This window comes from Amphibalanus amphitrite, unplaced genomic scaffold, assembly GCF_019059575.1.
Source record: "Amphibalanus amphitrite isolate SeventyFive unplaced genomic scaffold, NRLGWU_Aamphi_draft 001107F_arrow, whole genome shotgun sequence".
NCBI lineage: Eukaryota > Metazoa > Arthropoda > Thecostraca > Balanomorpha > Balanidae > Amphibalanus > Amphibalanus amphitrite.
Window position 1 is genome coordinate 174,503 of NW_024882601.1, and position 25,613 is coordinate 200,115.

A 25,613-nucleotide genomic window follows, 5' to 3' on the forward strand; every position below is an offset into this window, starting at 1 on the left:
CATTACGTTTGCATTTCATGTATTCACCCAAATTTAATTGATAGCCCCCGAAATTCCCTCCGATAGTGTTAGGCGTCTTACAAACCAGGGTCTCCCCGGCGAGATAAATGTCTCATTCCGAAATCCATATGCATGCTCCGCTAACCGGCGACTAAGATACTTATCGCAGGGCCGTCCAGAATAATTGCACAAATATCCACCCTGCTAATTTATGGGATCCACTACACGTCCGATAGACTTATGGTACACATATACGCGGTTTACATCCGACTTATCTCTCTATCCGGGAGAGATTACCTATGCCCTCTTCCGGTCCGCGTGTAACACCTCCGTTCACGACCCAGGGACCACCGTTCATATCCTGGAACTCTCCTCAGGAACTCTCCTTAAACCATGGGATTTACTCTTCAAGGCCTTACGTGTCCTGGAGTACATTCTTCCCTCCCCTGAGGCTGTCCAGTACCGATTAAGGTACCTTTACAAAATAAGTATGAGGACTTATTCGGGACACTACGGCTCGCCTTATCCGCACTTTTGGGTGACTCACCCCTGACCCTCGGCTTCTTGCCTTTGGCATAACTTACTCTCCACTGCACACTGTGCCAATCTTCCCCTTCCCCCTGCCGTAGAAACCTCTCACTGCCTTCTCACCCAGTGTTACCTAAGCGGGAAAATTAACAGTGGCCGGTACCACTGGCGGAAAACGTGCATATGCCCTGCGTACGTGACGGTGTGTCCCTCTTATTATTCCGGTCTGGACGTGGGTTTAGAGAAGTGCATCTGTGTCTCATACAGTCATGCTGGTAAACATTACGCCATAGGAGACGGGCAAACAAGCCGTCTGCGCCTCACAATGCCCTGTGCCAATATTGGTGGAGTAATTATTGGCGCTAACTCGTAAGAACGCGAATAACAGAAACGCATTATTGATCCAACCTAATCGTAATCTCAAGTCCATAATTGCTGCTGCACGCATGAACCTAATCACTAGTTCTCGTATACACTCCTAGCAGACCTTGAACCGCTCTTGATTTAATCAGATGATCTAGAACCAATTAGTACGCACCGATCTGTCGTCTGGTTGTGATCCACCGTATCATAGTGAATTACTGAATGCTCAACGGAAATGACTCCTTGAAACTCGTTCGATAGCTTCTGATGGGCTACTAGTTACCTATACAAATTATCTTTATAGAGTGCCAGAATATTGTCATAGGGGTCCCTAGCCTTTCATAGAAAATATAATTTAATTCATCCTATTAGCAGTAAACAATGCACATCAAACGAAGTGCAGTCCTAAATATCAAATAGCATGTCATATTTAAAATTATGCATTAACTGTTTACGTTCTTATCCCGTTGCAACTTTCCACAACTAACCATGCTCCCATACGTGACCTTCATCTACCGCACGCGCCCCAATTACGGCTAACCCACTGCCCCTGTTGTGGCTGCTCCTCGCGCCCTCTGGCGGCTCAACGCCCGCGTCGGGAACGACGAATACCACGGCCGCCGGCTGGCGTCGCGTCGACAGTCAGTCAAGGCCACGCCGCGATGGGCGCGCCATCACTCGCGGTGCAGTGCTCGTACGTGTTGTCTCTTCTGGCCGGGTAGATTCACCGGATATGTCAGTGAGTGTGAATCTGGTAAAATATCGCTGCAATATTTTCCTGTTCGACATTTCATCAGCTCCGTTCAACGTAAGTGGTTAAGAATTAAATTCCTGTCCCATTTAATCTTTCCCAACAAAGATAGTCTTTTCTAGTATTTATTCTACAAAAGCACAACGATCGGTACCTATATTAGTCGCATATTAGTCCTAACCACAAACAATTCTACATCTACCTCTTACTCGACATTTCGCCACTTCAATGACGCAAAGTACAAGGACCATCTAAAGTTGCAAAGTGTAAAACCGTCGACCTCAAACCACTACTCTCAACTCTGCACCTAAGTAACAGAGAAATTCCGCCGTAAGCTCAAGCATTCGTATCTGTCGAAAATCATAACTCATAGCCATATTCATAGATCGATTGCATGAATCAGTCGCCACCTTAAACCATTACATTCTTTCAACCGTATTTACCTGTTCTATAACCGAATGATTTCGACTTCGCAATTAATTCCTACAGCAATATTACCAATGATTTCGCAATGCAACTTTTAGTGAGTACAGCACGAATCTAAACCCTCAATTTCACAAACGTTCCAATCTCAAATCGCATCCGCCGATAATAAATCGAACGAACCAGTTTAACCAAAGACAAAGACATTTCAACGCTGTCACGCATCCTGTCATCAATTTCAGCGTTCGAGACACTGAGCTGCTTATTCAAATTTTAGCATCCCGTTCTCGACCGAATCGCGATGTATTCCGTACTCCAACTGACAATAACGTATTTACTGGCGGCTCTGACATGACCTCACAATTCAGATCCTAACGTGCTACTAGGGTGTCTGGACCAATAAGTTCAAAGTAATTTAAGTTTTCCAATTCCAATTGAGAGTGCATTTTATGGCAACCGAAAATGTTTGGCAGTCGTCACGGCACGGCAGGCTGGGTAGAGGGGGGGGTCAAGGATCGGGATTGAGCAGACTTTTCAACAACACTCACATTCTGGAGTTTCTCTGTGCTTCCGCTTCTCAGTGTGGTCGCAAGCGTCGGCGGCTGTCCTCGGTTCTGATCGCTCGAGCTGAAGAGGCTTCTCGCGGGTGACCCCGGACTGACGGCGGCTCCCAGAAGGCGTCCCCGGCTCCAGCTGCAGACTGTGACTCTCGGCTGCTCGACTGTGATTCCCCCTCTGGTTGGGTGGCGCACCCTTTTATAGTTGGGGGGGGGGAGGGGTGACTGCCACGCCCTTGCGACGTCATCTTCCTCTGCCTTCTTCTGGTGGGTGGGGCCGTAAGATGGCGCCCTCTGTCCTGTTTAGTCACCTTGCTCCTCTGTGCCTGCAATTTTTGGCCGTCGAATCGTCTTCGTGTTGAGTGCTTTATCATTTTAGTAATCGCTGGCATAAAACAATCCCCGAAAGGTTTGTGATTTTCGAGTTTTAATTTTGATTCTTCAATTTCATTTTATTCAAACTTTTGTTTCCTTCCGTTTCGTCTGCCGCCAACGCCCCTGTGACGTCACTCTTGCTCCGCCCACCGTACCGGGGCGTGGCCGTAAGTCAGCGCCTTCTTCCTCTGCGGAGATCTCTGGAACTACCTCATGAGGCCATTGTGAGGTCGGTCACCCGGCTGTTTTGCCAGGTTCACTCACCCTGGGTTGCTGTGCCCGACAAAGGAGGCTGTGTGCTCCAGCCGGCATCCATCCTTGACAGTTGACACTGCTCCATGATCTGTTGACATATCTTACTGATCCAGCGTTATTTGAGGAGGCTCGGATCGCTCATCCTGCGGTAGCTGTCTCCATAGGCGAGCGTCGTAATGAGAGTTTAACGGCTGCCCATTGCGAAGACCTCTGGAACTACAGCGTTTTTGCTTGCCGTAGGATCTTTCTGGTTTTGCCATTCCCTCCGTGGGACTCAGCGCGGTGCAGCTGTTGTGGTACCTGACAGAGTACGTGACAAGTGACAGAGTACCTTAACGTGCTCGCTCGCCGCCGCCGCCGGCCGCGGTCCTGACGTAGCTTGTTGACTCAGCTGTGCCTCGACGGTTCGTACTGATGTAGGCGGCATCGTCTTCCCGCAGATGTGTCTACTGCGGCTATTCCCACGGACAGTGCTCGTTGCGGGAGATGGAGAAAAGTGATGTGTGGGGATGGTGGGCCTGGTGACTGGGGGGGGGGGGGGTGAATAATGAGAGGGGAGGGGAGCGCAGCAGCAGCGCTCCGCTCAGCTGTGCGTCACCCGGTAGCAGCGATGGGTGAGTGAATGGAGGGGCCTGTGACCGGACTGCGAGGGAGAGGGACTGCCGGACCGAGCCGTGGCGAAAAGATATTACGTTAAATGTTCAAGATGTAGCGTGCTACATACCATGCAAAGTCAACTGTAGGATCTCGACAGTTTAGTATGCAATCACGAAGTGGCATTCATGGCGTGCTTTTGTCGCCGGCAAGAGGAATTAGCAGAACAGAGCGTATTCGGATAAGATTATAAACTGGGTCAGCGGAGAGAACAATGTCCGAACATCAGGCTGTCTCAAGGGCAGCAGCATCACAGCCGGATCACAAATGATGCAGCACAGATCAGCATGACTGTCACGAATCAGAAGGAACAATGCAAGCAAGCTTATCAGTGAGACCACATAACGACTCAAAGGAGCAAAACCGGAAAAAATGGCATTGGTTAATTTTGAAATCATTTTCCTGAAAATTGTAACATTGTAGCTAGCTCAGGGCACATATTTATCACAGATCGAAACATAAGACAACATTCTATCGCCAGCTGTCGTCCAGTATGATGTTATACTGAGCGACAGTAGCACACATGTTTGCAAATCTATCCCTAAGAGGTGTTTTCCTCTTCCTGTTAGCTCCCGAATTACTCTGTACTAAGTGCCATTGTGGTATGACCGTGACACAGCTCCGTGTAATTACCGGAAGGAAGCAATGCGAATTCGTGGATCATTTTTAGTACCTCGAAGCCTGGTATAAGCATTCACGCCACACAACTTGCATATGTTGCATATGTTGTGAAACATCCAGCAGTCCAACAATCCAGCAGGAGACACCCAGCGATGGAAAAAAAGAATTTGAGAACAATTATCTGAATACATGACTGAGTTTGTCCCGAATTTTCAGCCGCTCCGCCCGCGGGTGAGACGGGTGAACAAAACGGTACGTGCACGGCACCTCATTCCATCACCCGTGGAGCGGCCAAAATCGCACGATTTATTATCATAATTTATAGCACCCCATGGTGCGCCGATTAATCACTAATGCCATCATCACAGACAAGAGCCAGTCCCGGTCTTAGAATCCCTCCATCACACAGAGTCAACACCGCTCGAAAACAGGAAACAATGTGCGCAACTTGGCGCAAAGCCGGCATACAATTAAATCTACTCATTATTTTGCAAGCTTGTTTGTTTATTGCAATCCACACATTCCTCGTTATCATTGAAAAAAAAAACTAAACAATCCGCCAGCAAATAATCCACCATGAGCAATTCATGAGGCATCCTGCCGCCATCCGTCAGTCTCTCGGCTCTTCTCCGGCCTGTAATAGCACACACCTGACTGCCCATCTCCCGTACCACACTCGGCCTCATATGGTCAGCGACCTTGATAGGTCGGCGATCGAATTTCCGTGCGCGGCGCGGCGCCGCGAGTGTGGTGGGTGTGTTTTTCTGAAGCGGCGGCCACAGCCATTCATCAGGCGATTAGTCACGGTGTCGGGAGGTGCGAGGCCGCCATCACGCGACGCTGCGTCCGCTGGCGGCGTCCGATAGAGCCCCCGACACTCGTGAGGTACGGAAGGTGCGGAATGTGGATGGTGACCAGAGAGGAGCTGACAAGAGCAAAGGTGAGCACTGAGCAGCAAAGCGTTACGAACCGGGACTCACTCGTGAGTTACACATGAGGAGAATAGTCTAGGATAAGAACGGCATCTGCTGTCTTTGTTTGATTAGCAAAAAAGGTAGACGGTGAATATAAAAGTAGCTCAACTTTTCATATTTCATCCTGCAAAACTCACGAAGGATGGTATAAAAGGTTACTGAAATTTCCGTCTGGAGCAACTGCCACTCACAAAATAGCTCCAGAAACCGCGCCAGCCCATATCACCACGGCTTTCCAAACGCGACACGACGTGCGCAGTTCGGCGCCGACACCCTACACGACGCCCTGTCAGGAAGTGATCTCCATAGATCCAATCTACATATAGCGCTCGGCGGCGCGTGCGGGGCGTGGCTCACGACACTGAGAGGAGAGCGACTCCCCCGCGCGTCCGCCGTCACCGCCCCCAACTGGCGACAACACAGGGCTGAGGACAGGACGTGTCTGGAATCGACTCGGGAGACAGTGGGCTGACGGCTCACTGAAGGTTCTCTGCAGCTCTGAAGGTCTACGAAGACATACGAGATCAGAGGAAGGATTCCTCCCACTTCTTCCGCGTTCAGGACAACACGGTCGACAAAGGTCACGTGGCGCACTTTGCGGTTTTTCTGCGGCCTCATCACGGTTTGTTTTGTGGCTGGCGGTCTATTTCGGCCCTTCGTAGTCTGGTCTAGTCACTATAAACCTCAAGCCAGAGCATTTAACTGTCCACGAGCGAGCTCAGTTCATAGCAAGGTGGTGATGGACAGCCAGTGAGAGCCGTCACCGTTAACAGTTCGATAAAGTACGACCGTCCGTGACGGGACCGGCTAGGATTGCGGCACAGCGCGTGACCGATCGGCGCGTGGGGCCAGGCTCTGACGGACGAATGACACCTCTTACCTATAGTGAGAGAATACCCAGCTGAGACGCTTACACAAGCCTGACATCGACGCGAGGGGTGGCTAAATCAAGGGTGGTAGATGAATGTACAAGTCGAGTTATGAGCGAGAGACCGGGACGGGGAGGGAGGAAATGAGAATGAGAATGGGAGAGAGAGAGAGAGAGAGAGAGGGAGAGGAGTGGAGGGGAGAGAAAGAGGGATGAGGCAGAGACGGCACCGACGAGACGAGACGAGGCGAAACGTACAGCCAAAGTACCGCTTTAGTAACGAACAGTCGAGTGCAGTACACTTCAAAATGGAACATCAATATCCACGCAGGTCACTCATAAATGGAAGTTTATCAGTAACAGCTGCTTAGAAGGAAGACATAGACACAGTGAGCTAGTGCCAAAACATGACAAAGTAGCATGTGAAAGGCTTATCAAGCAGCCAAACGGGACAGGAACACACTGTACAGCGCACCCAGACCCACACAGTCCGGCAATTATGTGATTAAGTGGGATGAAATACGGCATCGACTTGAATACACCAGCGGTACGGCACGCTGAGGCCCCGGGCGCTTTACGATTTGTTGTCGTAAGCGGCGTACCATGGGTGGTTTCGGTATAAATTATTCCTTATGTGATCGATTGCTAGCCATCAAGAGCGGAGTCTCCTATCAATTATGATTCATGGCTAACCTAATATCAGGAACAATTAAGTGTGAAGTGATTTATAGAAGATGGAGGTCAAAGTGGCGCAACGGCACAGCTGTGCTTTTACCAACAAGCCAGGCTTTACCTGTAAGGAGCTGACCAACCTCCTGCAAGCTTCGTGTTTTCACCTCAAACACAATTTTCAGCAAAGTGCAAGCTCATTGTTTCACCCATCCAATCCGAGCCTCCCCCCCCCCCCCCGCCCCATAAAATCGGCAAGAGAATCGTGGGTATGCCCACGGTGACTATGGTATGCCAAGCCAAAGCTTTCAATGATACTAAGTTAAGTGGTACATTTTAGCATCTCTCAATCAGTAATGCCAGCTGGAACAAATAATTATTCCTAATCTCACAAGAAAAACCACATGCACGAATAAATAAGACATCCTCTTGTGCAATGTCACGATCACGTCGTGATTATCCCGTCCAGTCGTGACAATCAGAACTGGGTCCACCACTATCGGCTTGGCACGCTCTCGGGATATTAGGTATCTCTGTCCAGGGTCACCGGGCTGTCGTGGGGTTCCTTCATCCGCATTGCCTCTCCCGGCCACCCCTGTCTCCTAAAGCCTCCCCAGTCTACGAACGCGATGAGGCATCGGCTCACGCTGTGGGGGAACCTACACATCATGTCCCAGACCACGCGAATAGTGATGAGATCATAGAACATAACTCACAATCTCATGCCTCTCGCAAAGCTTATGGGAATTGTTGCGTCTAGTACGGTATGCCACCACTGCAGTTGCAAGTCGCGGATGCAATAAAGGCTTCCTTAGTAATTGTGATTGTCCTGTCACTGATTCACACCTGACGACTGAGTTTGTTCTGCATCAGTGACAATTAGAGCGACTATTCCATAAAGTGCCATGGAAGCATTAGCAGACGAGAAAACAATGCACGATGTCAGAATTGTGAATATATGTATAACGGTCGGCAAATGGTTACATCATTTCAAGCGATGACGCTGCACCCTAGCACGGCATCCCACGGCGCATTGAAAGCCTCGACAGCGATCGTTTTTGTCTTCCACTGCGAACAATCGCCTCTTCATCGGCTGAAGACGGCATCCTCCAGCTCAGGCACGAACAGGAAACGAGAATAAACGCGAATCATGCTCGCGTCAGCTGGGTCATATATAGGGTGAACTGTTCCTCACCGAGGTCACCGAGTGACCTTGGCCGTCACCGCGTGACCTTGGCCGTGACTGCACCACTGGGGGATTCAGCCGACATCACGATTTACCGGTCTCACCATTCCAGGTGGAGCTGGTGTGATCGCCCCGCCGGAAATGAGCCAAATTGGCCGCCGCACCGAGCCCATCTGTCGCATTGTCCGGTGGAACGATACGTGTCGTGTACGCACGAGTGTGGTCGGATTAGATCAGAAACAGCCGGAAACAAGCACCGCGTCTGCATTCCCCACACAAAAGGAGCGGGCAATCTGCCAGATCGAGTCTGGGATTGGATGAAGTGCGACAGGCGCATTGTGAGTTAAAAGTTGGGCGTGTTCTTGGCGGTGTGTTTTTTTGTAACTCACGCACGCAAGATGGATATCATTCAAAACAGCCCATCATACGTTCCCACAGAAGGAAGATTCTACCGCGGCCGAGATAAAATGAGTCTCATTTGAAAGCTCTGTCAAGCCCATTATCCTTATCTAATTTTTAATAACCCATCAGTTGCAGAACCCACCGGTGCAGGGAATGATGTGAAGAGGAATTCCTCTCAGGCCTTCCTCCGCGGTGATATGCAAGTCCTCTTCGCCGTACGCCCTGCGCTTATAGCCGCGGCGAGCCGTACAAATTGGTAATTTGTCCAGAGCTGGGACACGTCCTAAGCCGATTATTTCAGCTCCTGGCACGGCTTTAGCTCAGGTCCGTCCTGGTGCTCGGAGCGCCGCTTTAATGATCATCCACGCTGAGATCGGCTCCCCACGCCGGGCATTTTTCGCTGTCCTCCCCACCTCGCCACGCAGGGTGAACCACGCCGGGTATTTCGGGGGCACCGGCACATCCATTGTGTGTCTCCATTGTTCGCGGTCACTCAGTGACGCCACTCAGTGCCCGCCGCTCCGGCTAAGACAGTCAGTGTTCTGCGAGCGCGTCCCGACCGGCCGGGGTCGTCTCGGTCGCGGCGCGATCGCCCCAGCACCGCACGCTCATCTCGGCGCGGTAGTGACTTGCAGTGGCTGGCAGAGGTCGTTCCCCGCACGCTGGGACACCTTTGAGCGGCCCCGAGCGCATGACATCTCGCTGACATCAGAGCTCTGGGCGACCGTCGCCGCCCCCAAGCTGCCGACAGACTGACAAGTAGCCTGCGCCGCGGCCGGGCAGCGTGGCTTATGCGAGATCAACGCAAAGCAGCCGCGCAATTCAGTGCAAATGCCTCAAACATTTTTTCACAGATAGTGCGCTTTTAGTCTTCCACACCCGGCCTTGGGCATTGCCCCGAACGTCCGATTGTTTGTTGGGGTCGCGTGTGGGTCACTCAGCCTCTCTCACGATTGCTCTTAGAGCGGAGCTGCTCCGAAACATTCCGCGCGATACTGAGATTCCAGTGGACCCTGCACGCACGCGACGCTCTCTGCAGTTAACTTGTTCGTTTCTGCGGATACCCTGGAGCCAAGCGTAGATCTATAGTTGCTCTACTATATCGGGAGTTGTTAGATGGAACTCACTAAGGGGGCACACTTTTGATCTGCAGACTCTCTCACTCAGGTTTCGATACAAGTCCCGACTCAGGTGCGAGCTGGCTCAGCTTGAACTTGCTCACGAACCCAGATCGTGGTCGGATTCGGCCCGAGACACTTCAGGGAGCCCGGCCGGCAAGTACGCGAGATATTATCTCCGTCCTCGACATGTGCCTCTACCAGAGCCTCTTGAGCCTCGCCTCGCTTCAGTTAGCGTAACACCGATAAAAACGTTCCGTGCCGCGTGCTTATGCGCCCGTCCTGGCCGTTTTTACCCGACATATCTGTCTCGACGCTGCCGTGGGCCGGTCCGACCACAGAACCTCAGGCCATGCGTTCTACCTCGGCTCGACCCGTGTCGTGAGATAGTGGAGTGTTGTGCTGTAGGTTACCGCGGTGAGGTGTTACGGAGTGGTGTTTGTTTGTCACAGAGCGTGAGCAAAGTGCTGCAACAGGGATAGCGTGTCGTGTACTGTGTTTGCTTTCATCTTGTCTGTTACGCCGTGTCAGCTCGAGAGTCGCGCGGTGCTCTTTCGTCTGTCAACTAGTGTCAGCTCGACTGTCACACGGTGACAGTTCGCCGCGCGACGGTGCGGTGGCATGCCGGACCTGTCAATTATCATCATAGCAGCGGTCGGCGTGAGTCTTGTCAGCATTGTCAGCTTATGACAGGTGCATACCGTCACTGGTAAATGAGCACTGGATACGCCGGATGTTTTAGGTGAACCAAATGTACCGCGTTCACAGAACCGTTGGTTAAAATACAGTAGGTATCGAATAACCATGTGCGCGATATATCAACTCCAGCATATGCATCAAAACCCGTCTGGTGGTAGAATGCTTGGAAATAAGTCGAATCGAAAAATGCTAGGCTTATCACACATTTCTAATGTTCCACGTTCTTATCCGTTTCTATCGACAGCTCATCATTATCAAGTAAAATGATCGTCCCGGTTATCTAACCACCCGTCTGTCAATCATTCTGTTCCACATTTTCGATTTTCCAGTAATACTGGCCCAAGTAGTTCAATAAGAGAGATTACCCTGTTCCTGCTACCACCTCTCGAATCGCTCTGCGCTATCTTTGAGATCGGCTGGCCGGTTGACCCTAAATTAGACCGATGACCACGGTTCAATGGACTGATGACCCACACTATCGACTATCGACCAAAGACCACCAACCAATGACAAACAACTGTCAATGATCAGAAGCCAATAAATGAATAAATAGATAAATAAATAAATAAATAAATAAATAAATAAATAAATAAATAAATAAATAAATAAATAAATATATCATTCGATCAATAAATCAATCAATAAGTCAGTCAGTAACTAATGACAGAACACTGACCATAACCACCTACGACCAGCAGCGCAGACGAGCAACATCTAGCATCCAGCAACCAACAACCACCGACAAACGACTGGCGACCAGCAGCCCAACTAGCGACAAATATGGATCTCTAATGACGACCGTCGCTGGGGGCAGTAACGGCGACAGATGGCCTCACTCACATCCAGCCCTAGCCCGCGCCGGGCCGGGGGGGGGGGTGTTTGAACACCCCCCTTGCCGTTTTTCGCAGATATCTCAAAAACGGCGGCGCGGAGCGCCGCAGTTTTTGGCACACCTGTTCGTGCATCTTTTTCGCACATATTGTGAAAATTTCAGACCCAGGTCACCTTAGGTCAGGTCACCAGGTCACGCCAAGTGACCTCACCTCAGAAAAAATAAGAATGCTCGTCATAGCTACACCGACTGAACGATTACCTTGAAACTTTCAGCGATTGATTAGAGCAACACTATCTATAAAATGTATATCTCGGAATTTTTATATCGGTGACCTAAGGTCAGGTCAATTTTGCGGCCTCTCCATTATAAGTCAATGGGAGAAAATTGAAAAGCGCCTGTTTTGCACGAACGCTATTCTAGACACTCTCAAACATCGAGATGTAGGTAAAATAGACACACTGAACCAGAAAATGGCAACTGTGACCCCTCGTTATGTCCCCGAGGTCATCTCAGGTCACGAACAGAATCTAACAGTTTTTGGATGATAACTTCTGATAGAGGCGTGCTAGAGCGCTGAAAACGCCTTAGATGTGTTTGGCTCGACGTTGCGGATCGACTGATATGCAACATGACCTTTTCCGGTCAGGTCATGACCTTGACCTGAGGTCAAATTTTCAAGTTGACCTTTCAAGGTCAAATTATAGTTCATTCGACGCGTCTCGACGAGAGGAACACGATGCTGGCAAAAGTAATGTCATAGCTCTTTTGAGTCAAAAGTTATTGCCGAAAAAACGTTTTTCGTAAAAACGGCTATTTTTGGAGTTTTTGCCCTCTGGAGGCTAAACCGTTGACCTGAGGTCAAATCTGAGAACATTACTCAGAAAGGTCTGTAAAAGGGCTATCGAATGCGCTTTTTTCCGGCGCTGTAGCTCTATCGGTTCCCGAGATAGCCGTTGGCAGTTTCCAAAATGTTGAAATAGTCAACATTTTACCTTTGGTGACCTCTGGTGACCTGACCTTTGACCTGACCCAAAAAATGACCGAAGTGTTTTCGTCCTTATTTTTGACGTTCTTTCGATTGCCGCTTACCGCGTGTCGCTACGTGGCCCAGGAGCCGAGTTAGAAGGGGGGGTGTTCAAACACCCCCCCGCGGCCCGGCGCGGAATTTCAGAGCACCGGCCCGGCGCGGGCTAGTCACCGGTCCAAAGCCAGTGCCAGTCGTGAACCCAGGTCAGCCGTCAGCCAGGTGTCGATAAGAAACCAGAGACGATTTACACCGAGCGTTGTTACTAAAGACCCGATGACACGCTGATCACCAAATGAATCCTTCACGAATCTGGCGGAGACATTCGAACGGACCCGATCACGACCCACCGTCGGATTTGTCTCTCACGTGATAAAGTCGGCAGTTTGGACTGACACACGGGACCTGTGAAGTTTCGTGGATCTGTTCAAGACACGCTACACTGAGGGGATGGTTCCTTCGGCTGGTCGGACGCAGACAGATGAGTTTACGGGTCCATCGGTCCCACCGGATGTTTGTTATTGATGGGATTCGTTTCCGCTCGGAAAATCTCCTATAGAGATGGCGGACAGATTAGATCGGATAATAGGGACGACAGGGCGATACGCTGGGAAGAGAACCTCGGCGAGGAGAGGAGCGTTTGATGCAGGAAAGTTGAATTTGTGCTTTTTAGTGAGTTGGCAACCCATTGGTAGCCTATGTCACGTCATTCCCGAAATGAAGTCATTTTTGTCACGGATAAACAATATATGCAAGAAAATTTACAAATCATACGAGTAAACCTCAACGCGCGCGTTTATTTTCCTTATAAATGGGACAAATGCAAAATCAAAAATATTGGTAATATTTAGGCGCAATTGAGCCTTCAAAACGTATGTTAGGCTAAAAAAAGCTGAAAAGTCGTTGAAATATGATGCAATGTGATATTTATTCAGCCAGAGCACTCGTCATGTTTTCAGTAACTAATGTTGACGCTAGCCCGATGCTAGCAGTCAAACCATTCGAGCATGAATTCACCAGTGAGTGTTTCAAGCACATATGTCACAAGCCTCCATCAAAGGTCAGAACCCGTCCCGCCCTTGACTTAATCACGCTGTGAAAGTCGGCGCCAGCTCACCCCTCCAGATCACCCTCTAACCGTCCCCATTGAAGATCACCCAACTGAAACGGGCCACGCAGCATCGCCAGCGAGTAGCGCCGAAATTGAGCCCCTACTGCGCGCGGGCGGTTCGGCCCACAATCCAGGGGTTAATGGGGGCACCGCTTCAAGCACCGGCCCATGGAGCGACCAAAGACCATCCACTCCGTACCGAAAGCGCCGCGCCTCTTGCGACAGAGGAAGCGCGCTCGGAAGGGTCGCAGCGCGAGCGACGAGGACGACGCGTGGCCTTGCGCGCGCTCGATTCGGTTCGCCGGATGTGTAACGCACAGCGGGTGTTCCAGACTCGGAGACGGGAGCTGAGAGCGCTTGGGTGACGGGTCGATCTTCGTGGCTGGACTGTGGGGACGGGGACGGGTGACGGTGAAGGGCAACAATGGGTGACGGAGAGGTCAGCACAGGCTCTCGCTCCGCTGACCCGGGGACCATAGTGGAGCACTGGGGAGTGAGTGACCGGTGGGGGTGACGTGAGTGGAATCTGCGGCTAGAGAACCTCAGTAGACCGACATGCAGGGTCAGGCCAGAGCTGAAAGTCAGATGGGTCTGCAGCAACAGCATGGAATGAGCATAGGACCCATGCCTTGGACTGTCTGGGGCTATGACAGGGCTAAAGTCAAGACAACATGTGAGAAGAATTGCACCCAGGTTGAAGATAAATGACTACCTCTATCCAAATGCTCGAAGCGCCCACGCTTCCATTGCGTGAAATGCGCATCTCGGACATTTCTGAGCTCAGCAGCCGGGCAGGACTATTACAGCCCACGACCACAAATCCAGCGGGAGTGTCTCCGGGCCTGCCCATCACATTCAGCGACGGGACGGAAGCCGCGCGTCGCTACACGGTCCTTATCTCCAATCTCCAATGGCGGGGTGTCAAGGTCGGAGGTGACCTTTTGGCGCGATACACAGTTCGTCGGCGCCTCCCGGAGTTCACCGGGCACTCCCCTCTCCACTACTCTCTCCACTCCTCTCTCCACTCCTCTGTCCACTCCTCTCTCCACTCCTCTGTCTTCTTCCCACGCCCGCGCCAAAATTACAGAGAGCCACCCCGAAGCAGCCGCTCGCCACGCGGTGCCTTCAGAATCGGTCCGGAGCAGAACATTCGGCCAGCAGCTGGGGCGCTGACCGATCCCAGAGGTCGGTAATGATGATTCCCAAACCACCGCGTCCAGAACAAACGATCAGAGACGCCAGGCGCGGTCAGAGGTCACCAACGTGCGTGGACGATGGTCGGTGCGGCATTGGCGCGCGACCGCACACCGAAGAAGAAAAGCACTGGCCAGATTCACTTTCTGTTGGTAGTCGGCAGGGAGTAAAAGACTGAGGTCGGTTAGGTAGTGGGTAAAAGACTGAAGTCAGTGGGTAGTGTATAAAACACTGAAGTTCGTTGGAGTGAAGGTGCAGCGGCCACAGGTCGTGCGCTGCGACCGTGTTCAAACCGCGAGCGCCGGCAGCAAGAACAGGCCGGTGTGTGAGCGGCCGACTGCGGCGCTAATAAACCGCAACGACATTGCAAGTTACGGCCCGGTGTTGCGATTCCGACCTCAAATGGAAATCTGCGGCTGACCAAGGCTGGGAGTCGGCTGGTCCAAACTCCTTCTACGCTCGTAACTGCAGGCCGGACCGTTATAGGAACCAGTCATGTTCACAAGGGCCGTATGGCGAGATATCTAACCTCGGAAATTCATTCATACAAACAGGAATACATTCTAGACCGATTTGCTGGTCAGCGCTAAATTACAATTGACTTAACAATAAAATACCATTGCCACTATTTATCCTGGTAATAACAATAGAGTGGTGTAGAACGTAAACAATTCTATAAGACCAAATCCATTACATCCACTTTCGTTGGTTGGCCTAGCGATGCAGACCAGTGAACACAACCGCACTTCCTGGGAGCACTGAAAACACCCGGGGTGAAAGACGAGAGCTCGTATCATGTCGAGCGCCACGTCCGACGCTTATACGAAACTCTCCATTAAACCGGGCGTCCATAAAGGTGCGTGAAGCAATTCTGGGATGTAGATGAGATGGAAAGGTGGATAGGAGAGTGTACCGCCCGGTAAGCTCGAGTGGATTCAGGCGTGGAATATGGATCCGGCTTGTAGGAGGTGGGAAACCGCATAAAGTAACGCGTTTCACCTATGAAAGTGAGCAGAAGCAATGTTTTGTCGCTTATAGCGATAAGCCATGTCAATAACAGCATAAAACAGGTGTTTCAGCTTCACGTCATTGTAAGTACAGCTTTTGTCGGGAGCAGTATTTCATTGCCATCCGGTTTAGATGCCTTTGGATGGTAGGAGTGAAACATTTCAATAGTATTTAGTCGAATGGTGTTCAGCGAAGAACTCCCGCGCCGCAGACGCTCCTTAAACTGCTTTAATTGCCCTCATTGACCGACTAGCGCCAGGTTTTCTTAATTACCTCAAAAGTAGCCCTAGGACCCCGACTCGTAGAGCGCCGTGAAAATCGTGCGGCCCCAGCTCCGGTGGGTGTGCCGACGAGGTGGGCCACAGCGGGCTGCGCGTGCCCAGCGCGCGCATCTCGCGGCGCAGGAATGTCTCGCGAGTCAACAGCCCGGCTATTAATGAGTCAATAAATAATAGGTGTGCCCCAGGAGGCAAGCCACACGGTGGGTGACCCATATTGAGCGCTGCCGCCGCTGCTGCCGCAGCAGCCTCTGCAGCAGCGGCGGCGGCGGCGGAGGCGGAGCAGCAGCTGTGGAGGCGGCGGAGGCGGCCACTGCCCGCCAGAGGTGCTCCGCTCACACGCACGTGCTGTGGTCGCATTCCAGCGCCGCGGGCTCCTCCACTCCGGAGATACAGCGGAACCCTACCAGCCGGCCGTCGCCGTCAAAACCAGGCCAGCCGCGCCCGTCGGACGGGACCCGAGGGCGCCGGTCGGCTACCTGCCGGTCACCGGACCGCGGCGGGCCACTGCAGACCGACATAACACCGCCGTCAGAGCAGCTCACCCCTGCACATAAACCGAGCCTGCTGCTCAACCCGGCCAGTAGCCCCATTCCGCACAGGCTCTGCACAGACAGACACCTGGTCAGCTCAGCGACCTCCCGTCATACGCGGACCACCCCCCGTGTGCGGCTCACAGGAGCGGACGCGTGCCGGAAACGCCCCGATTAAGTTGCCGAGGGGTGGAGGAGCGGTCGGGGAGGAGACAGGTCGGGCCAGGCGGTCACGGTGTCTCCCGGTCCACCCGAGAGCGGCTCGTAAATCAGCCATGAGTGCCGCGATGGTCACGTAGAGGTGGAGCGGAGCAGGCACAGGTCGGCGGTGAGGGAGGGAAGCAGCACACGATGGCCGAAGAAGAAGAAAACGGGGCCAAGGCGGTGCCACTGATAATATTATCACATTTCTAGGGAAATCAGAACAGCAAAAAAAAACAGTTTTCACATTTTCAGAACAATTTAAATGGACATTGTTTCGTAGGCTGAATTTTCGTTGAATGTTCTCAATAGATTCACTGAAATAAAAGCTATCCAAGCGGCGAATAAAAGCGATACTGCAAGACCTGCTTTCAACATCTCACCAAACGTCTCCCATTCTGTTCTTTCGAAAGTAACCGCGTTTTCGTTCCATTCCGACGCAACTGGTTCAAACAGCTATGCTACGGCGATATCCTGAAAAATCACGTCAACTTCTTCAAATATCCGGTTCCCAGCCCACAGATGCGTGCTACAGGATAATCTCAGAACCAGAAGTGGAATGAATCGGCGCTAAGCCGTAATTAGCTTTGCTTCTGCACCAGCCAGTCATCCCGCAGTGACGTCACAGCCATTTTACGTGACGTCATTAGTGGGCCAGCGTGAAATAGGAAGCCTCCACTCACACAGGAGCCATTGAAAAATGACACCAATTTTGCTATGATACGGCACGGGTTCAATGGCTTCGAAGTTAACAGAACAATCATACATAAGGAATAATTACCATACACAATACAGATGGATAGGCGGCTATAAAATGCAATATTTGAATTTAGCCCCGTGGGTTAATTTATTGCAAAATTTGGAAAGATGAGCTTCACAGTGCTCGATTATTGGCCTGTTCTTAGAGCAATTGCACTGCCGAGCCGAAGGTTTTATCATAAACCGAAGGTGAGACATCACGCTGCAAAAAGGTAAGCAGAACTTAGCGCAAATCAAGCATAAAGGCTATCGTGTAATGCTTTCTCTAATACACTAGACACAATCAACAACGGCCCCAATAAAATCGATCACTTATTTAATGGTAATTAGTGATGGTTTTAAAAATCGATTAAACTGATTAGAGTAAAGTCACGCCAATCTTTAAAGAATGCGGAATATCTTTACGAGTCATTCCTGGGACAAACAAAGGGTATTGTCTGACCAGCCAGGCGTGCTGGCAACCGCTACTGTGCGGCCAGTTTTTATTTGCGGCGAGTCTATCACAATAAGCCAACGCAAGGACACATACGCACGCCAATACCAGTTCGGAACGCAGGAAGTTACTGCTCCTGTTATATCTCCTATGATACCAGAAGCCAGAAGTCAAAAGACAGTAGGGGGAGCGGACGTAAAAACGGTACACTCAGCGGGCCCTCCCCTGCCCGTAACGGCTGCCGGCTAGGAGCCGGACTGCGCATAGGTGGAGTGTGGTGGGTCTGACACCAATGCCCCGCGGTGAACTGTTTGCAGGTCGGTGTGTTGCCAGCCAACCGCAGAGGTCTCACACGTCAAAGGTTGCTGTGGTCTGTTGTAACGCCCGCCCCCGCTTCTATGACTACTCCCTCACTCTTACCCTCCCCTCCCCCGCGCGCCGCCGCTCGGCCTCCAACCCCGCCGCCGCCGCCGCTTATCGCCTTTCCTTGATCCACAATCGCCCTCCGACCTCCAGAACCTCTCACCGTCACCGATCCGTGCCGATCTCGGCCCATCGTCACAACCGAGACGCGTCGTGCGTAACGCGCCATGCGTCACTCCCCGTCTCGTCACGGGTCTGCCCGCGCCGTGCATCCGTCCTCCCAGATAACGGAGTCCCCCCGGCGACCTCGACCGGCCCCATAAGACTCCTGGGCGGAATGTTGCGGAGGCGGCGGGGGCCGAAATGAGGCGGTGTTTATGTGCCTTGCTGAGTGCGGTATGGAGGATGAAGGTTACCAAGAGAAAACAGAGTGCTTCGGACCACCAAGAGCTGTCTTTGGGGCAGTGTGAGAGGTCGTTAACAGAGCAAACAGAGTGGCCACATGGTTTTCAAAAAGCATGCTGGGTAGGAAATAGGTACACTATGGTTTTATGAGTCGTCAAACTAAAATGCATTGCAAACATGAATATTACTTAGGATTCTGTTGCGCTATCATATGTTACAACACTAGACATAATCACAATTAATGCGGACCTGTAACCCTCTCAGACATCAGAAGCCGCTTAGCGTCAGTGGCCGTGACAATCGCCTCGGTTGATCCGGCTCAGCATTCAGAAGAACCGCAAATCTCCGTCTGAGCTGCTACCGGGTACACCTCAATGTCGCGCAGGACGCCATAGCAACTGGAGCCGGGCCGCTGAGCCAGCGACGGCTGCGGCGACAAGACGGAAGTCCCAGACAGAAGAGGATCTTGTAAAGATGTTGAATGGGATTTATGGGGTCTTGATTGAGAATGACATGACAGAATAAATCCTTCGCACAATGAAATTTTGCACATAAAATGACACAGAAATGAGAGTTGTGATAACTTGAACGGCCTATAAATCAAGATTTAGCTCACTTTTTAGAAGAAAGTAGCTCACATAAAAAGCACAAACAAGAGCAGATAACCTGTAAGCAGCAAAAAAGTCTTCCCAAGGCCTGCAGCCCTGTTTGCCGTTGATAACGGTGACGAAGCCGGCAGCCCGAGGGGGCGTTCTCAGCCGGCGCCCAAGGCTGCCGGCCGTCGTCCACCGGTCATCTCGTCTCGGTCGGCCGTTCGTCCGCCGATTATCCCGCGATGCGGCCCGTCGGCCCTCTGAGCAGTCGCCGGATAATTCGCTCTATTACGTGTGGCCCGTTAACAGCGGCGCTGCATGCGACGGAAGCGGCCCGCCGACCGAGCCTTCCGCCGGCCCCGACCCTCGGCTCCGCGGGTTCGTGTTTGCCCGCCTGAGGGTCCCGTGATTATCAACATCACCCTCAGGATGTTATGTCCAGCTCCACTGCCATCAGATGCTGCAGAGCTAGAGAGATGGGTTTTCCGGCTACAGTGAGTGACGTAAAAACAAGCGCCCGTATAAACCAGGTTTTATCGGGGGTAATGGAGAGGGATGCGCTGCACTAGCTGGAAGCTTAGGTAGGGAGGCCCTTAATGCTGCTGCTTCTGTGGGGCAGCAGCGTCTGAACTACGAGGAAAAGTGTTTTGGGAAATGTGGAAACCATCTTCGAATACCTTCACGACTTCCGTCCCTTCTGTTCGCAACCGATGTTGCTAATAATTAAGGACAAGTCATTATCTTCATCTTGCGGAAGATACAGGACAGACCTAACTCCACCGCCTATCATAGTAGCGCTGGCCGTCCAGCCTTGCCCCGTCGCCAGGCACTGGCAATCCCAGTGACCCCAGTGACCTCTGTTGACCCACAGCGACCCCCGAACAATCGCTCGAGCGCTGTTCGTGTCGAAGATTCGTCCCGAGCCCGAGGATCTTCTCCGCTGCAGGCGGTTGTTTCGTACTATCGAGCGCGGCGCGGCACTAGGCGCGTGCAGAGATACACTCAGCAATTACCTTCACTAACGAGAAAGTGGTGACCCGGCCGATTCCTGCCGCCAGTACTGACTCGCGTATTGCCGCCAATTTGCGGCCGATAGCTCGAAACGCAGCGCGCTGTACGGATGTACACTTTCGCTGAGCCCAGGGCCTCGCCTGTCGGCGTCTCTTTGCTGACACCTGAGAGACACGCCTTGGGAAAGAAACTGCGCTGTCTCCGCAACACGCTTACACGTATGCATAATATGGGCAGAGTCTGTGTCAGGCTTTCGTTGGGACTTTGACGCACATGGGCTTCATATTTTTCTCAAGCGGGCAGAAATAGGACCTTTTTATTGAAAGCAAGTAAGATGAACCAAGTTAGATATTTTCAAATGTCATGGAAAAGACTGGGTAGGAGTGGACTAAAACCGGGCGTCTTTTGACACCGCTCGGGTCCCCAGATGCCATCAACTTGTCTCGACGGGTCACGCGATGGGTGCGGCGTTGAACGGCGCACTGCGGCAGAGAGTGGCGTGTTGCGGCGAGGAGCGGCGCGGTGTCCCGCCGCTTCTGCCGCCGTCCGTCAGCGGCGCACAACGCGCGTCTCAGCGGCGTCCCGGCGTCGGTGAAGTATGGCCAGAGACTTTCCCTGGACCCGGGCAAGTTATGAGCCGATGCATCGTGGGCCCTGGCGGCGCGACGTGCCCTCTGGGACGAGGTGTGTCGGACGAGACGAACCGACGGGGATACATCACCGCCGGCGATCGGCCGCGCCGTGACCTGTATCGGCTCCGTGACATCTAAACAAAGCGGAGACATTTCGACAAGACGCCTCGTCGTGTCAATGTGTCCCCGTTTTGTTGTTTAGATATGGCACGTGAAAATTGTTGTAGGATTGTAGGGTAATTTAAATCTAGGGTAACTGCGAAGTCTAGCGTTGTTGAGCTTTGACGCTGTCGCTGAATAATCACAAGAACGCTGTTATCTGTGTAATAGATCTACATCACCATCGAGAGCATTCGAAAACATCCAAACTAGTCCACGAGTCTCGTTCAGATGTTCTCTAGTAGACCGATCTGTCACAGTTACCTCCAAACACACCGTGCGGTATAATTTTCGAAAGTGTAAACTCGCCAGAAAAACGACCGAGGTGGGCCCGGAGGGCAGGTGAGCAAACATGGAAAGAAGCCCATCCGGCGCCATCAGCTTTGACCTATGAGCGGTAATCACCATAATAGTGATCGCGCTTGTTCCAGCCGCCACCGGCGGTGGCCGGACGACCCGTTTTCACGGCCCCGTGAGGCCCTCCGCGGCTGTCTCGCCACTCGCCGCGCCGGCAGGTTCTGTAGCTAAGGCCAGCTTCTTCTGCAGGGAAGCTTGTGAACCCAGGTCTTTTATCCCCGTCTTTGAGAGATGGAATGGATTCCACCCCAGTCCTACAATCGTCATTCGGACACCTACCAAGCTTCAGCTTCAAGCTCTGCCCAGATTATAATCCATATCGTCCACACAATAAACCCTACCTGCTACTTCCCAACACCCTGAAATGCTTACCACTCCTCCCATCTCTATCACCTTACCACACCGTCCTAGCAGCTTCTCTATGCCTCCCATCTCCGACCCATACCGCTGTGCCACCGAAGTAAAGACACACCGTCCCGTAAACAGGTAAGCACCAGCCCACCAATGCAAGAGGTAACGGTCCGTCTGAATACACAGGCACTCCACTCTAACACAGACGCCAGCCCGTCTGAAGACCGACACCGACCCGTCATGCCGTCATGCCGTCCGTTGCCGGCCCGCTGAACAGACAGCACATTCCAGCAGATCCTGTCGATGACACTGGCAGATCGCCGCAGTGGTACCGACACGGCGGTCAGACCAGGTGCCGGACGAGCCCGCGCACGCCGCCGCCACGGACCGCACGTGCCACGTGTCACTCGGGCACGTGTCACGTGTCGTCGTCATACACGTGTGACAGCTGAGCGCATCACGTTTGACGGGCGCCAGTGTCATCCTCGGCAGCTTGTTGTGTCAGCTGACCGAGGTGTCACAGCGTTAGAGTGTGGCTCTCAGAGTTAGAGTGACCCAGATGCTGTCGTTACACTGAGTTGTTGCTACAAGTCTGGCCCATGTCTTACACCCACGTGTTGGTTATAGAACACACACGCACACACGAGTGTAGAATGGCACAGGCCGGTGGTGTGACCTCAGAAAAACCAGGCACGGTGGTGGGATGGACCGTACTCGAGGTCGTTTGCTGCTCAGAACGTATAATGTTCTCGTTTGTACATTACCCCGAGTACATATAGCTGATAGCACCGAGCCAGTTTTTACGTTTTTCGGGCAATCAGGAAACGCCAAAGCTGCTAGCGGACGTGTCGTGTTTGTCGTTGAAGGGGTGTACGTCCTGTCAGCACACTTTTCAACACCGAACAAGGAGCAACCAGTGGGGAAGGATATAACGCGAGGATACCGTAATTAGGAAGCAAGGGGCACAAGACGCCGGACGCAGGACAGGATAGAATAGGATGGATACCGTGTAGATAACGATTCAGCGTATTGAGCAGGTTAGGAAAGGTAACACCAAGATGGACGGGGTAAAAGACACAGCATCGCTGCACGAAGCAGCAAAGAGAGAAAACGGCACATTCTGAGTAAAGCTGTGACTGGAATCACGCTCCTCGAGGACATTCAGTGAATGGTAGCGCGGAACAATGCCCCATCGGTGAGTGCAGTTTTCTGCGAATCGTGACAGCTGCGGTACTCGTGCATCCATTAGAACAATTGTTGTCGAAGGGCGGTATCAATCTTGCTCTGCTACTGGATTGCTCTGTCGATGTAACGGTTACCGTATCGGTAGCTAAAAAGGCGCGCGCCGATTCAGTGTCTCGGTGATCCAGGTGGGCCGCGTCACGCAGTATGCTGCAGCACGGTATCGTGCTACCAGATATCGGAGAATGTTATCGCCCAGTCAGGCTCCTGCCCTTGTGGGCGCTACCATGGTGCAACCTTGCCATAGCACGAATGGAACGGAATATCGGAAAAATATGAGAAATTCCAGCCATTTGGTTAATTTTCCGCTGACGCCCTTCTACCTCGTCAGGTGCGGTAAGGGGTTTTCATATAGGTAAACATAAGTATCTTTCCGTAGATAGAAAGCAATCTAACCTGTAAAAATACAATGTCATTATAACCTTCGAAGTTGGAATCGTGGTTTGTCGAAGCTGGGATGTGCTGAGTCAAACAAAACTTGATACGTGTGGGTTAATTGCTCCATGAGTTTAAAGACAATTTTACTTGGAGAATAGAACTCAATCCCATCGCATAAAATCAAACGCACTTGAGATTGGATGGTCTCACTGAATGCTAATTAGAACCACTCCCTCGATTTCCATCAATAGATTACAATTCACACTCGTGCGCGTTAATCTAATCGTGATTCAGCCCGAAACACGACACTTGATACACCGCCGCCCACTCACTCAATGACGAAACAAATCCGTCGTCCGGCGGCCAGATATCTCACACCTGACGAAGACCCAAAACTGGAACACCACACGCACCCGACGCCCACCGCTGACACCTAAATCCACTCGCTGGCGTGTTTAACGCCAACAGACAGTCTCTATAAAATGCCGTGCTGGTCACACGACTCGCCTCAACACCAGAAGGCTGACGATCAAACAGAACATCACGGACTTTTCTGGGACTTCGATTCACTCACCAGCCGCTCCAATGAGCTGTGAGCGGTTTTGGGGCGCCACAAGAGCTCCGGACCGTCACGTATAGAAGGCGACTGACGGCATCGCCTAGATTCCCGACGCTGACAGCCGTCTCCAAAACCGAGAAACATTCGCGTAAAGGTGAATTTGCCACGGTGAAAGTGTCTTCATACAGACGTCGCCGAAAAACGAGCCCATTGTTACGAGTCGTCCAAGGCAGGATTCTTTGATGTTTCGTCAACACATTGTGGGTCACTCGGTCCAAATTAACGGCATCTCTGCTGCCCAAGGGCTGGCATCGGAACTTTTGGAGGCAGTGGTACTTTAGTATGGAAGCTTAATAGCTTTGAAATAGAAAACTAAAAATATCTTATTCGCCCAACAGATGTGGAGCCACATTAACATAGATGAAATATCGTTCATTTATCAATTTCATCAACAAATCAATTAGCCGGAGTTATCAATTTCCATGAGAGATATCGTACTCAGATAAAAAATATGTTAACCAAATCTCTAAGATATTGAAGTGTCCCACCTGAAGACATTCAGGCAGTCGGTGACCTTAGCTGGTGACCTTTACCGTATCGGTGACGGCATGGTCGACGGACAAATACCATCACGTCAGTGGCATCAATCGGTCAGCACAAAAACTGGGGCGGCTCCGGCAGACGCCGCGGCCGTTCTCTGACTTTTCTCCCCGACACAGGCCATCACATACTGTCCGATAGCATCGAGCGGCCAATGGAACCGGAGGCGTCACAAAAACGGATAGACATCGGCTCAAAGGACCGCAGGCGAGACGGGTGAACGATCGGAAGGACTGACGGTAGAACGATATCCCCAATGGCGGCATTATGGAGACAAATGAGAAAAGATTTGCATGGTTGTGCAATATTACAGCTGAAAAGTAAATGTGAAAGAAATGATGTCGAGTATACATACATCTCGTGCATTGTCGTTTCCTTTTCTTGACGATCCTTTTACTTCCGTAGATGATAACCTCCTCATCAGCATTCTCCGTCGGTTTTTGGCTTAGTTCCTTCATCCTGGTAAAAGGCTACACTATTTTCAGTCAAATTGAGCACTGGTCACCACACCAGCCGTCACTAGCCGCTGTCGATCAGCGTATATGCCTCACTGCACAAAACATCCCGTTCTGTCTCGAGAACGCAATGTCACCACACCTTCTTCACTGAGTGCAGGGTGCCAGACGCCTTTACTATAAGATACCAGTCACTGCAGACTCCCACACACCAGAATCACACCAAGCGCCTCGCGATGCACCGCACTACAGGGTGGAAAGTAATTACGCGAACATGTATTTTCTTACAATTTCGCCCGTCAGTGGAGATTTTGTATGAGCGCGGGCTGTTATGGAACATGACTGGTCGTGTTTGTTGTCGCCTCATCTAACAAAAGTGACCTTACTTTGAAAAATGACTTGGAAGGTCTACAACACCTCTCGGCTTCGAGTGGTGCTGACGCCATACGCTGCTCAAGACCAAAATGGGCAAAGAGCTCAATTTGAAGTTGCCAGGGAAAGCGTTTGTGATTATTTTGGCTGGATTGGTGCGGAAGGGACTCGGAACGGTCTCGGCACCAGTATTACTCAATTACACCTTTGGTTGAAGCATAGTAAAACTTAAGAGGACTTAAAAAGCAAAGCCGTTGGCGGCAGTAAAACCTCGGCGAATTCAGGCGCCGAATGGGTGGTCACCATTTCCGCGACCA

The 25,613-nt window shown here is 51.6% G+C and overlaps 1 protein-coding gene across 2 annotated transcripts in view; it reads right to left on the reverse strand.

Annotated features, from left to right (window-relative positions):
• LOC122370193 (pleckstrin homology domain-containing family G member 5-like) overlaps window positions 1-25,161 on the reverse strand; it is a 148,544-nt gene extending 123,383 nt beyond the window's left edge. The window contains exon 1 of one of the 2 annotated variants that reach the window (XM_043345575.1): window positions 24,825-25,161. In XM_043345575.1, coding sequence (XP_043201510.1) covers window positions 24,825-24,927 — 103 coding nt within the window. In that variant the 5' untranslated portion in view covers window positions 24,928-25,161. The remainder of the gene's footprint in view (window positions 1-24,824) is intronic. The other variant, XM_043345576.1, reaches the window with a different exon arrangement.
• Window positions 25,162-25,613: the final 452 nt, after the last annotated feature.